Source organism: Lepidochelys kempii, chromosome 1 (assembly GCF_965140265.1).
Source record: "Lepidochelys kempii isolate rLepKem1 chromosome 1, rLepKem1.hap2, whole genome shotgun sequence".
Classification (NCBI taxonomy): Eukaryota; Metazoa; Chordata; order Testudines; family Cheloniidae; genus Lepidochelys; species Lepidochelys kempii.
The window spans coordinates 264,243,748-264,257,910 of record NC_133256.1 but is presented as its reverse complement, the minus strand read 5'-3'; the positions used below and the strand labels follow the sequence as shown (position 1 = coordinate 264,257,910).

The window sequence follows — 14,163 nt, the reverse complement described above, 5'->3', positions numbered from 1 at the left end:
TTATACAAAATAATGCACAATTTTGGCTCCTAAAAAAAAGGTGTAAACATTCAACGCAGGTTTGTTTTTATCACCTACTAATCCAAATTGGAAAATAGGTTTTTAATGACTTGGTGGATGACTTATCAGTCCAGATTTTTAAACTAAGTGTTCAGTGATCTCTGCTGGGTTTTCCTTTGGTGGATGCACTTTCTTAGTAGCATGCAGCTGTTCACTTTGAATATAATAACGAGTTAGAGAAATTTAACAAATGATGCAAATTGAAGTAATTTCCATCTCCGAGAAGCTTTGCACAGTTTCTACTCACCCAGACAAAAGTAGGTTTCCCTTTGCCTGGTTGAGAAAACTACCCTCATGTCTACAAAGGTCTTTGAAGTGCTGAGAATATTGCCAGGTTTCAGAGTAGCAGTCGTGTTAGTCTGTATCCACAAAAAGAACAGGAGTACTTGTGGCACCTTAGAGACTAACAAATTTATTTGAGCATAAGTTTTTGTGGGCTATAGCCCACTTCATCAGATGTATAGAATGGATAGTAAGAAGATAGATATATACAAAGGTGCCACAAGTACTCCTGTTCTTTTTGAGAATATTGCAAACTTTCCAGGACTGACTAAAGGATAGGGGACTCCACCTACTGGCTAAATCTCCTCAGAGTGGCTAGTCTCTAGCTGGCTGGTAATAATAAAAAATAATAAAAAAATAATAAAAAATAATCTTTTCACATTCTTACAATTCAATCATGTTTATGATTTTAAAATGTAATTTGAAGAATAGAGATTTAGGAAACATCCATTTACGACCAGATTCTGACCCTCTTATTCACAGTGAATAGCACTTTACTCCAATCCCAGTTCAGCAAAGTATTTCAGCATGTGCTCAAGTGCTTTACTGAATCAGGGCCTCTATGAACAGTTGGCTTCAGTGGGACTGCTAGCAGAGTAACTAAGCATGGGTAAAGGTATGGCCTCTTTGAGTGCTCCATCTTCAATGTGAAAGATTGTGAACCTGTCCTAAGTGACAGGAAAGGAATGTCAGTTACCAGTTGCTTGGTGGGGGTGGTTTTCTAATAATGGATAAGCAAAATTGTACTCCTAGCATTTTAAGAAGTTTCAGATGCTTTCTTAAATCAGGTCGCCTAAGAAGAATGGTCTTCTACAGATTTCAGTGTATTTTACTGTCCAAGAATTCTTAGATTGTCTCATTATCTTTTGGGGAATATTGTACTGGTGTGTTCCTCTAGTAATGGTTTGGTCCATGGTTTTTATTAATCATAAATATTTCCCCATCATCCCTAACCAAAACAATCATAGGTGTTAAACATAGGTCAGTTCTTCACATCATACACTTCTCTTCTTTGATTCCCGTCCGTCAGCTCAACAGCAACCATAGGGCTGAATGAAGTATTTCCACCACTTTCTTGTGCCAGCTTCACGGATTTGTTCAACTTTCATACACCTAACTTATTAATGACTGTAGTTTAACAAAGAATCATGCCCAAAGAAGAAACACTTTTTTTTTTGCAATGTCATGGATCAAACGTTAAAAAAGAAACCTTCAGTCTTGTCTTATTAAGTTCCATGAAAGTTCTCCTAATGACTTTCACTGTGTGCACGCCCTCTTAATGAAACTACGATCATTATGGAAGATAAAAGGCACTCACAGTGCAGGAGTGCTTTGATGCTTGCTACTTTTTAAAAGTATTTTAGAGCTGGATAAGCAATGACACCTCTCTTCCATCATAGGCATGGAACCTCAGGAAGAACCGCTATATCAATGTTCTTGGCTAAGATTCATGCCCTCCCCATTCATGCATGATGAACATAAATGGTGGCTTGGCTAGCTATATTCATGCTCATTTGCTGGGATGGCATTTTGCCTGCTCACCAATTGGAAGACCTCACTCTAGTACTATGTAATGATGGGTTCATACTGTCAGCCTGTATATCATTGCAAGCACCATTGCTTCCTCAGGAAAAAATCCAGCTGTGACATTATCTAGTGCTAGGCCCACATGTCTCCTAACATTTAAATAAATACACATGTTGATGCTTGCATGGCTCAGAAAGGAACATGCAAAATGACTGAGATAGGAAAAGCCAAGAATTCCCAGGCACGTTGCATGCAATATTTAAACTACTTTAATAATTGTCTTCCCTGAAACTAATGCAACATTTTCTATATTGGATAGGAATTTGGTATGGAATTCTGGAAGGCATTGGAATTCTCTCTGTTATCACAAATGCATTTGTTGTAGCTGTGACTTCAGATTTCATCCCTCGACTTGTTTATGCTTACAAATATGGACCTTGTGCAGGCCAAGGAGAAGCTGGACAAAAGTAGGCTTTCTTTAAGAAAATGTTAATGTGCATGAAAATCTCTATTTCCTTGAAACATAAATAGCATTACTGTCTCCATATTTACAGATTCCACTAACAAGAATGTTCTCCAGATTGCACTGCCATAGTAATACTTTTGAGTATCAGTAATACAGTCTGTGAGTAGCTGGGATTTATGATCTTAACTCAGGGAAAAAGTTCTGGATCAGTTATAGAAGGTTCAGTGGCTACAATAACATGCTATTATCATGATCAATATATTGGCCCAGATCACCAGCTGGTGTACCTTGTAAATGTGTAGTCAAAGGAGCTATACTGATTTTCACCAGTTGAGGAGCTGGGCTGTCATTTGTAGCTTATTCACTAAACCTCTTTCTGCTGATGTAGGATTTTACAAGTATTAATCCAAGAAAAGTGCAGAGTCTAATCAGAAGAGGCAACTCTAGCTTCATCAGCCAAGATATAATTACTGAGCAAAATAACTTCTGTACTCCTTTAAAAAAGACAGAGCTCTTATATTAGGGCTTTTGAGAGGCAGTCCTGAATTGAGTCCATGCTGTTCTTCTGCATTTTCATTCCAGTGTTGAGAAACACTAAATTACAATAGTGTGTGCACTATTAGCCTGCAACTGGGTATAATTTAAATTGAATGGCATCTTAAATCTAGTGTGCTGGGGTATAGGGGAGAAACCCTGAATGAAATCGTTGGTTTCATCCAACCCAACTGAACTCCAAATGTTCAAAATTTGCAAATAAGCTCCTCGCCACTCTGGCAATAAGTGCTGCACTACATTAAAAGCAATAAGCTAAGCAAGCTAAGCAATACGTAGCAATAGTTAGCTTGCATTCTGCTATCAGATATAAATTTTTCACTTCATAGCTTTATTTTCCCTCCCAGAAAGAGCGAAGGGGATTCTTTTTGTTGTTGCTTTTAGCCATATTTTGGATGTCAGTGCAGTTTAGTCACACCAATGGAGACAGTTGATGATTGGCAATGCTACTTAACTCATTATCCTGTCAAGGATTTGGCATTTTCGTATATGCTGGAAAAATTGTTCTGTTTCCATAAAGAGTTGTAGAAAATCTTTCAGTTGGTAAAGTGTTAGGTTTGATGCTGATCATTGGTGGGCATGTGCCTCTCCTTGCTGCCATTGTGTTTACGCGTAGGGCATGTAAGTGGTGTCAGCTTTTTTTTCTGCTTTATTAATTTCTTTCTTACCACAGTCCCAGAAAATGCATTTTGAAATCACATTTGATAAGGAAGACAATATAGTGCACTTGCTTTCAAATTCGTTCTGTTTAGAGACATTGGCCTGGCTTAAGGAAACAGATCTTAAACTGTTGTATTTTAAAGCCATTCACACAGTTTTCCAGCAATACGTTAAATAACATAAGAGACCAAATCTAATTCCTCAGAAGAGACCAACTTGGCTAATGCCTTTCTATGTCAACATTGCAGATGTAGTACATTGCCATCAAGATAGTAGAAAACTATTCTTAAATTCTACAGGAATAGATAGTTCCCAAAGTTCAAGAGTCTGGACCATGTAGCATAGGATATTTTAACAGTTTTGGGAGGAAAGGCATCAGAAAAATCATGCAGGATGCGAAAGAAAATATTGTAATTAATTTCAGCTCTATAGCTGCTTTAACTGTAGGTCTTGAGCCATAGTCAGCTGGAACACCATTCAGGTACTAATCTGGTGGACACACAATTTCCCACAGAATTTAAGCTTACATTTTAAAAATAAACAACCAGTTTTACTGGTTGGGAAAAAACCTTACAAACGAGAACCCATGCAATTCCACCTTAGTCTGTTGACAAACAATTACTTGGAGAGATGTGAACTGACTTGTTTGATAATTCTAAACCCTAATAATGGTGATCTAAGGCACAGCCTAAACTAGGAAATTGGCTACATCCTAAAATGGTTTTCAGGAAGCAATCTTGTAAAACAGTTCAGGTTACACCAGGGTGCTGGCTGCAGCCTGCCAACATCGATACAACATAAAACAGTGGTTGAAAACCAGTTTTAAAAGATTCTCAAGCCTGGGTAGCCTGGCTAGGAGGCCACCAGACTCACTTCAGACAGGCTACCAACTTGCTATCGGATGGCCACTATCGGTTTGTAGTCACTGTCAACCTTGGATTGTGTTCGGTTTACTGAATTAAGTCATTTAGGCTTGAGAATGGCTTTCATCTACTGTTTAAAACAGATTAATCCTCACAGGTCAGCACTGGCTAACACATCAGTACAACCTGAATAGTTTTCCTGAAAAACGTTAGCCATTTTGTAGTATAGAGGGGGATAAAAAAAATCTCAATATTGTTCACTATTTCATTGATGATCACTTCTGAAGAAACATTCAACTAACATGCTGATCCAGCAGGGCTGGCCTTACCATGAGGCGAACTGAGGCGGCTGCCTCAGGTGCCAGACTGTTTTTTTTTTGGGGGGGGGGGGGGGGTGCCACTAGGACCCAGAGTGTAGAAAATTGTGTCTGCTGCTGGTGCATATGTATTCTCTCTGCTCTAGATGCACAGAGATGGTGGGGTGCTGTGCTGGAGGAAGGAGGGCACAAGAGACATATCAGGCAGGCAGGAGAAAAGGTGAGAGGGAATAACAGAAAGCAACAGGAGCTGCAGGGAGAGAGAGGAGGAGGAGGAGCCTCTTATGTACCTCTCTCACACCCCCAGGAGCCTGGACTGATTAACACCAGCTTCTCAGGGAGCTTCCTGTTTCCTGCTGCTTCCCTGAACGCACTTGAGGAGAACAGGCAGTCAGCTGAAGTAGCAGGAGCCAGTTAGGCCCTTAAGATGCTGATATCTTCCCTCATTCAGGCCCTGCTACCAGCCTGCTTATTTGTCCCATGCAATTTAGTGTTGAGAGCCACTATAGTTGGCACAGCACAGCAGTCATGAGTGAAAGAAGAAAACGCCCCTCTGGGGCAGCATTCAGAAAAAGAAAGAAAGCAAAGGAAGCTTTTCTATCTAAGCAGGAAGGCGCTCTCCTGAGATACATAGACACAAATGCTCTCGGTCAGCCTTCCGGCCCCAGTGAGGACATGAGTGGTGAGGCAATGCCTGATATTCCAGTTAGCTGGAGTGCAGGTGACCTGGCAGCTACTGCAGCATCCATATCTCCATCTCAAATGGGTGTAACCATGCACATTCCTGAAGAAAAGTATAGATCAGAGAACAGTGTGGTGGAGGTGCAAGAAACAGCTGCTGCTGACTTTATTTCCTTAAGTCTAGATGATCCAGGACTTTGGACCCACTTGAGCAGTAGCCTGAGGGACTTCCTTGTACTACATGGACCACAGCAAGTGAAAAACTTCATGTTCCCCAAAGACAATGAAAATAGAAGTTTCCATCCAACACATTACTGGCGTGAAATCCCCAATGGTGACAAAGTGGAGAGGCCATGGCTTATCTACTCAAAAACTCAAAATGCTGCATACTGTTTTTGTTGCAAACTCTTCCAGTCTAATGTTCCAGCCACATTGAGTTCCACAGGAACAAAGGACTGGAAAAATCTGGCTAGAAATCTGGCATGCCATGAGAAGGCAGCAAATCACCAGAGAACATTCCATAGGTGGAAAGAGCTTGAGAGGAGACTAAGGTTAAAGGCCACCATAGATGATCAGCATCAAGAGAAGATTGCATCAGAGTCTCTTTACCGGCAAAATGTTCTGAAAAGGCTCATTGCCATTGTGAGAATGCTTGCTACCCAAAACCTAGCACTGCCTGGCACTTCAGACCAGCTGTATGTGCCAAACAATGGAAACTTCCTTCAAATTGTGGAGCTGATGGCTGAGTTTGATGCTGTACTCCAGGAGCATCTAAGAAGAGTCACCACCCAAGAAGCGTACATACACCACTATCTTGGAAACAATTCAAAATGAGATCATACAGTTACTGGCAACAAAAGTCAAACAGAAGAATGTGGCAGATCTGAAGTCAGCAAGTTATTACTCTGTTATTCTGGGTTGCACACCTGACATCAGCCATATGGAACAAATGACTTTAATGGTACGTTTTATATCAACAACAACAGAACCTAGTGAAAATGTCCCTGCAATGGTGACTGTCAGAGAGCATTTTCTAGAATTTATTGACATTGATGATACTACAGGATTTGGTATGACAAATGTGCTTCTTAAAAAACTGGAAGATATGGGAATTGTGATATGATAGCTGACATGAGAGGTCAGAGCTATGATAATGGTGCCAACATGAGAGGAAAGAACAGAGGAGTGCAGACACAGATCCGAGAGTTAAACCCTCGAGCTTTTTTTGTCCTATGCAGTTCTCATTCATTGAACTTGGTGGTCAGTGATGCAGCATCAGCTTCTAGTGAGGCTGCTGAATTTTTTAATGTAATTCAAAGCATTGATGTATTTTTCTCTTGGCATCAACTTATTGATGGCAAATTTTGAAGCAACATCTGGGAACATCCTCTCTGATGCTGAAACCACTGAGTGGCACGTGATGGGAAAGTCGAGTGGAGGCGATAAAGCCTATCAAACACCAAATTGGGAAGACAGATGATGCCATAGTTGCCATTATGGAGGATAATGCTAGGACAGGAACTGTTTGTGGGAGAACAGTGGCAGAGGGAAATGGAATCACCAGAAACATACATAACTTCAAATTTCTGTGTGGCTTAGTGATGTGGCATGACTTACTGTTTGAAATAAATGTTGTAAGCAAGAGGCTCCATGGTGTTGACCCTGATATATCTGGAGCAATGGAACAACTGGAGAAAGCAAAGTCATACCTACAGTCTTACCGGCCAGATGAGGGATTTCAAAACAGTCTGAAGAGTGCACAGAAGTTGTCAGAGGAACTTCACACTGAAGCTATTTTCCCACCCATTCAAGAATACAAGAGTCACCAAAGAAGAAGACATTTTGATTACGAGGCACAGGATAATCCCATAAGAGACCCCAAACAACAATTCAAAGTTGAATTCTTTAACCAGGTGCTAGATTGTGCAATACAGTCATCTAAAGAACGTTTCATGCAGCTAAAGGAACAGAATAGTATATTTGGGATGTTGTATGATATTCCAAAACTCCTCCCTATACCTGAAGAAGACCTAACCAGCAATGCAGGGCACAAACAGGGGCGGCAAGTTGTCTGGGCCCATGGTGCCCGGATTCTAGCAATATTTAGGGCCCAGGGGCCCGGCTCTACCAATGTTTGGGACCAGGTCTCTCCCCCAGCCCCGCCTGCCACCCCACGCACCTCTCCCAAGTGTCCTCTGGCCCCGACTTCCTGCCCCCACATGCCACCCCCAGACTGGACCATCCCTGCCTCATCCCTGCCTCTCCCCTGCAGCTCCACGCTGACTCCTGACTCCGCTCTGCTGGCTCCTGGCATCAACTGCCGCCGCAGGGTCCTAGTGCCCCCCACTCCATGGTGGCAGGGCAGGCTGACCCTGACCCTTCCCTTCTGCCTTGGACCCTTCCCTTTTCCAGCAGCACCCTCCACCAGCACAGGGCCTCTCCCCGGCCTGCAGTCACCTCTCCTGGGCAAGGGGCAGCCCCATCCCTCACCCCCATTGAGGCTATAATGAGGGGCAGCAGGGGAGGAGGGGCACATGTGATGGCAGCCCCCCTCCCCCAGAACCCACCACAGGGGAGGCGAGGGGGCTTCCTGGACCTGAGATGGGCCCTAGGAGCACGTGCAGTGACAGTGGTGTGGGGTGAGTGTGCTGCCAGGGTGGGGGGGGCCCTCACCCAGAGCTCACTGCTGCCGCCAGGGAAAGGGCTGGGGAGAGTCCTCTCTGGCCCCAGCCCCGGGGCAGCCTGCCTGCACCCCAACCTCCTCATCCCCAGCCCTGCCCCACCCCAGAGCCCACACTCCTAGCTAGAGCCCTCACCCCAACCCTCTGCCCTGGCCGCAGCCAGAGCCCTCATCCCCCAGCACCCCAACCCTCTGCCCTAGCCCTGAGCCCCCAGCCACACCCCAAACCTCTCATCCCCGCACACCTTCCCACTCCAACTCCCTCCCAGAGCTTTCATCCCCTCCCATCACTAAACTTCCTCCCAGAGCCTGCACCCAAACTCTGTCCCAAAGCCTGCACCCCTCTCTCCCTCCTGCACCCCCACCCCCTGCCCCATCCTGCACCCAGCACCTAAACTCCTCCCAGAGCCTACACCCTAGACCCCCTCCCCCACCCAAACTCCCTCCCAGAGCCCAACCTCTCACCCCTTTTGCACCTCAGAGCCTTAGGCAGGTGGGGGGGCAGAGTTGGGGCGGGAGGTTCTGGGCACCACCAAAATTTCTACAAACCTGCCACCCATGTTGACACATGATGACATGCGCGATATTGATGCGAGGGATTTAGGTGATGAACTTAAAGCCCTTTCAAGGTACATTTCAGCAGGATCAACTCCAAAGGCTGTTCTGGAATATATGTGCACAAATAAAATGACCACCCTCTTTCCAAATGCTTTTGTTGCTCTGCGCATACTTTTAACACTTCCTGTAACAGTTACCAGTGGAGAATGTTGCGGTTCAATGACAAGACAGCACAGAGCTTTAAGCAAGCAAGCAAGCTGGTCTGCCAACGGATTTCTGCCTGTCAGCTTTCCACCCTCTCCTCTATTCTTTTCTCTCCCCCCACGCATTACATTCTCCAACAGATAAAAGGAATACACTGGCTTTGTTTAACATTCTTATTTACCAATTTCTATCTACCGCATTCCTTGCTCTCGGGCCTTGAGCCCAGTCCTGGGAGGCTTCCCACGGTTCATGTCATCTGGGCGAGATTCCAAGGTTCATGCCCTTGAGAGGAGCTGTGTGTGCACAGCTCCTACACAACACTCCGGGTGTGCCCTGAATGTTGCCAAGCTCATGAACCTTGTATGAATCCTACATCCCCTCCTTTTTTGTTTATTTGTGCTCTGCCATCTCATGGTAGCCATAAATTTGCTTTTGCAAGCCAATTAACTCCCGGACAGACGAGGTCATAACTCGTGGAGCCTGCCAGGGCGGGTCTCGACAAAGCCTTAACAAAAAGGAAATACATTGCACACAGCAACAGCAAAAAATAAGCTTAAGAAGGTAAAGTGTAATTGGCCGGGCCCCAATTAGCCATGCTAGAGTACTGGGAAGAGAGGTTCGCGTAAGCAGCGAGCATCATCTCATTCCCAATTTCCTCAGGGTGATGACATACTGGAATAAGGCACATACCTAACAATTCTTCAGCTGCTACAAAATCAGATAAACAAAAGGGAGTAACAATTGCTATTGAAGCCAATCTTTCCCATAGGTTATATGTCATTCAGGCCCGTAACGGAGAAAGCACTCCCGAGCCAACCCATACAAGAAATAGCAGGCACAAAAGGCATACAATCAATACCGAATTAGCAGTAATTTGGGCGAGAATTGCCACAAACAAAGTCTCAGGAGTCTCTGGCTGTTGGTTTGCTGCCAGTCTTCGTTGAGCTGCGGCGACCAATGCTTTTACTGCTCCCCGTATCACGGGCTGGCTTGGGACGCTACGCCTCCTCCATTTCCGTCCCGCCGTTGTCGACCCGGGAGGCACCGCATTCTTCTCCAAGGTCAGCTGAAACTCCGGTATGGGGTTCGATAGCCCCTGGTGCCACGCCATGCTGTTTCAGTGCCGGTCGCACACACCGGGCCGGAACCCACAACGGTCCTGCAGGGAGAGACACAGCAGCATATCCCCGACCCCAAGTAATTAAAGGTACTGGGCCCAACCATTGCGGATCGGGCAGCTGACGGTAACAGACACGCGGTCTTTCCAGTACCTCAGACTTATGAAAATGCCGATCCGTGGGGGTCTGCTGATCTGCGTTCAGCATTAAAGTATTTAAAGTAAACAAAAGGATATGCATTTGTTGCTGAATGTCTCCTAAGGTTCAGAGATGCAGCTCTCCTTGTTTTAATTGTTTGTCAAGCAAGATTTTTCGCATGCAATTTGCACGTTCAACAATAGCTTGGCCTGTGGAATTATAAGGGATCCCGTGTTTGAGACGGACAAAAGGTGGAGAGGGCTGTGGAGCAATAGGCTGGGGCATTATCCATTTTTTTCTGGCTCAGGCGACCCATCACAGCAAAACAGGCTAGCAAATGGTGAATAACTTTGGGAGTGGCTTCACCCCGCTGTGGGGTCGCCCAGAGAAATCCCGAATAGGTATCAATAAAACATGGAAAAACGAATAGGGGCGGAATTGTGGCATGTGAGTGACATCCATTTGCCACAGCTGATTCGCTGCGGTACCTCTGGGGTTAACGGCATAAGAAAAGGTAGGGGCAGCAGCGGCACAGTGGGGGCAGAAACGAACAATAGAACGTGCATGATGAGCAGGAATGTGAAACTGTCGGGCCAAGACAGAGGCAGACTGATGAAAAAAGGAATGGCTTTCAGTGGGGTCAGAAAAAAGGGAATTTACCTGACCATGTAACGCGCGATCAGCGCGCACGTTGCCTTCAGTGAGTAGCCCAGGCAGAGGGGTATGACTGCAAATATGAGCAACAAAATAAGGGAAATTACGAGTGGTGAGGAGATACTGTAAGGACAAAACAGGCGAAGAAGGTCCGCATCGACCTGAGGGGTAATGTGGGCAAGGGGTGAATGATCAATTACCTAATAAACATAATGCGTGTCCACGATCAAATTAAAGGGACAATCAGCAAAAAGTTGAAAGGCCAAAATAACAGCAGCTAATTCCAAGGACTAGTGGAGCTCTCCAAGCGCTGTCCGTGCAAATGTTGTTGTACAAATGAATGAAGCGCTTTCAGCTTTTCTAGGGGGAGGGGCCACTGGTCAATCCATACGGGCTCTAAGGATTGCCATACCAATGGTAATGCGGATGGCAAGGTGGGTGAGGGAGGATTTTGGGCCATTATATATTAATATCGAGGGTGGTGTCCAGCTTTGCAAGTAAGTCACGGCCCCAAATATTGAGGTGGACAGGGAGCACAAAAGGGCGGATTGTAGCAAGGGCACGGCCTCCTGGTTTAGAGACCGTGACCCAAGACAAACTTTGGGTCTGCTACCCCCGATCCCCCACAACGCTTTAGAAGGAACTGTTGGCCAACTGACCGACCACTCCGGATCACAAATCACCGTAACGTCAGCTCCAGTGTCCACCAGCCCTGTAAAAGGAACATTATTTAAGAGAAGTGTTAACTGAGGTTTCAAGGGGCAGAGTGACATTGTTAGAGCAACAAGTGGAGAGGACGTGTTGTGAGACGGCAACTGAGACAGCGTCGATCCAAAGCTGTTCCCGCCCTGGGCTCGATCCTCTGCAGCTGGCACCTGATAGGGGACTAAAATCAATTGCACAATTGACCGTCCACGCGGGAGCGACTGCAGAAGATGGGTCCACACCTGAACCTTAATAACGCCGGTGTAATCGGCGTCAATGACCCCTGGGATGACAAAAAACCCTGTTTCCCAGCGTGTGAGCGAGGGAGAACCAGATCTACAAATCCGGCCGGGAGAGGTCCCGTCACCTGGGTAGGTATGGCGTAAACCTCCCCTGGCAACTGAAAATCAGCGTCCTCCTGCATAATCAAATCAAGCCCTGCACTTCCGGCAGTCGCCGCCCTCATGGAGTCTATGGATTTTAAGGCAGAGGAACAGTTGTCTGAGTGGGAAACACCCCTGTTTGGCCCTGGGTTCAGGGGAGACCCGTCGTGCAGTTTCCCGACCCGCTACGACACTGATTAGCCTAGTGATAGCCCTTCCGACACTTTGGGCACTTCTTTGAGGGGCGGGCGGGCACCGTCGATGAGCGGCACTCCTGCTGAAAGTGACCCTCCTTACCACAGTGGTAACAACGCTTCCCCTCCTTCTCGCTTTTCCGCAGGGCGGCGGCCAGAACCCCAGCTTTATGTGTTTGTGTGCCGATGTTTTGGCACACCCGCAGCATATCCGACAGCTCTAGAATGCCAGCGGCTTGTGCCGCCTGGAGAGCACGGCGGCAATCCTCGTTCGCATTTTCAACCAGCATTTTTAACAGGATCTCCTGAGCTGCCACAGGGTTATCCACCTGTCGGAGGATAGCCTCCTGCAATCTGTTGGTAAAATCCATAAAGGACTCTGATGCACCCTGACGGATACTGGCAAAGCTTTTGGTAGGCTTGCCTGAATCCGGGACCTTCCAGAAAGCATGCTGGGCGCAGGTGAAAATAATGGGGAAAACAGCCTGAGGGAGTTGAGACTGCATCTGAACGGTAGCAAACTGGCCCTCCCCTGCCAAGTGCTCATAAGTGACACCTTGCTCTCTATATACCTGGGCTTGGCGTTCCGCCATCTGCCGATACTCACTAAGCCAAATAACATACTGACTGGGCGTCAGCATCATGCGCAACAGCGCTTTCCAGTCTTCCGAGACCAGGGTGTACCCAGTACCTAGCCCTTCAATGAGACCCCGTACATACGTGCTAGTCAGGCCGAACTTGCGAATCGCTTTCTTTACGTCTCTGATCACCGAGTAAGGCAAACTGACCCAGTTTGCAATCTGGTTGCCCTGGCCATCATCCTGCCAGGTCACCGGACAAACTGAGACCAGATCAGCCAGCTCCTCTGCTGTAATATCTGAGCAAGTCTTCGCTGCGTGAACCATTTGTTGCACCAGCGAAAGCCCCTGAGCAGATGCGGACGACCCCCCGGGGGGCCCCGGAGCATGGGGCCCCATGGGGGGATGGTAATCACACACCGGCTCCGGTGGGGAAGGCAAGGGAGGCGGTGGTAATAGAGGCACTGGGGGCGAAGCAGTGGGAGGGATGGCTGCAGGAGCGGACGGGAGTGGTGAGAACATCAGCCCCGCAAGGGAGGGCCTGTCTGAGGCGACACGCTGTATCGCATCGCGGCAGAGGTGCCAGGCATGTAAAGCCTGCACGGGCGCCCAAGGCTCTTTGTGCAATGTCTGGCCCAACTGCTCCCAGTCCGCTAGCTTAAGGGTTCCGGCTTCAGAGTACCACGGGCATTGGGCACTCACCTCCTGTAGCAGGAGAGTGAGTTCTCGAGTGGGGCAATCATGCTGAGCCTTACGCAGCAAATACTGTAGCTCACTGCGGTGTTGCACTTGCAAAGCAGAGAGGGAGCTTCCCATACTTACCACAATGAAAAATACTCACCGGGATCCGCAAAGCGGATGAGTGACGCGTCTGAAACCCTTGCTGGGTGAGGTGAGTGCTGAGGGCCCCACATTTGGGCGCCAGTTGTTGCAGTTCAATGACAAGACAGCACAGAGCTTTAAGCAAGCAAGCAAGCTGGTCTGCCAACGGACTTCTGCCTGTCAGCTTTCCACCCTCTCCTTTATTCTTTTCTCTCCCCCCACGCATTACATTCTCCAACAGATAAAAGGAATACACTGGCTTTGTTTAACATTCTTATTTACCAATTTCTATCTACCGCATTCCTTGCTCTCGGGCCTTGAGCCCAGTCCTGGGAGGCTTCCCACGGTTCATGTCATCTGGGCGAGATTCCAAGGTTCATGCCCTTGAGAGGAGCTGTGTGTGCACAGCTCCTACACAACACTCCGGGTGTGCCCTGAATGTTGCCAAGTGCATGAACCTTGTATGAATCCTACAGGAGAACGCAGCTTCTCCAAGCTGAAGTTAATAAAAAACATCTATGCTCCACAATGACACAGGAGTGGCTGGTCGGCCTTGCAACCATCTCAATAGAGCATGAGCTGGCCCAGACTGTGGACCTTCAGCAGGAAGCAGTTCAAATCTTTGCAACCAAGAAGGCACGGAAAGCACCACTTTGATTATTCAAACAGATAAAAATGCCAGACAAGAAAAGTTACATTTGCTGTTCAGGCGTTTGAAAGT

General features: G+C 46.8%; 1 protein-coding gene across 9 annotated transcripts in view; it reads left to right on the top strand.

Moving 5' to 3' along the window:
- ANO4 (anoctamin 4) overlaps positions 1–14,163 on the top strand; it is a 288,922-nt gene that overhangs the window by 260,482 nt on the left and 14,277 nt on the right. For all 9 annotated transcript variants that reach the window (XM_073327406.1, XM_073327405.1, XM_073327407.1 and 6 more), the window contains one exon: positions 2,189–2,336. In XM_073327406.1, the coding sequence (XP_073183507.1) occupies positions 2,189–2,336 (148 nt within the window). The remainder of the gene's footprint in view (positions 1–2,188; positions 2,337–14,163) is intronic.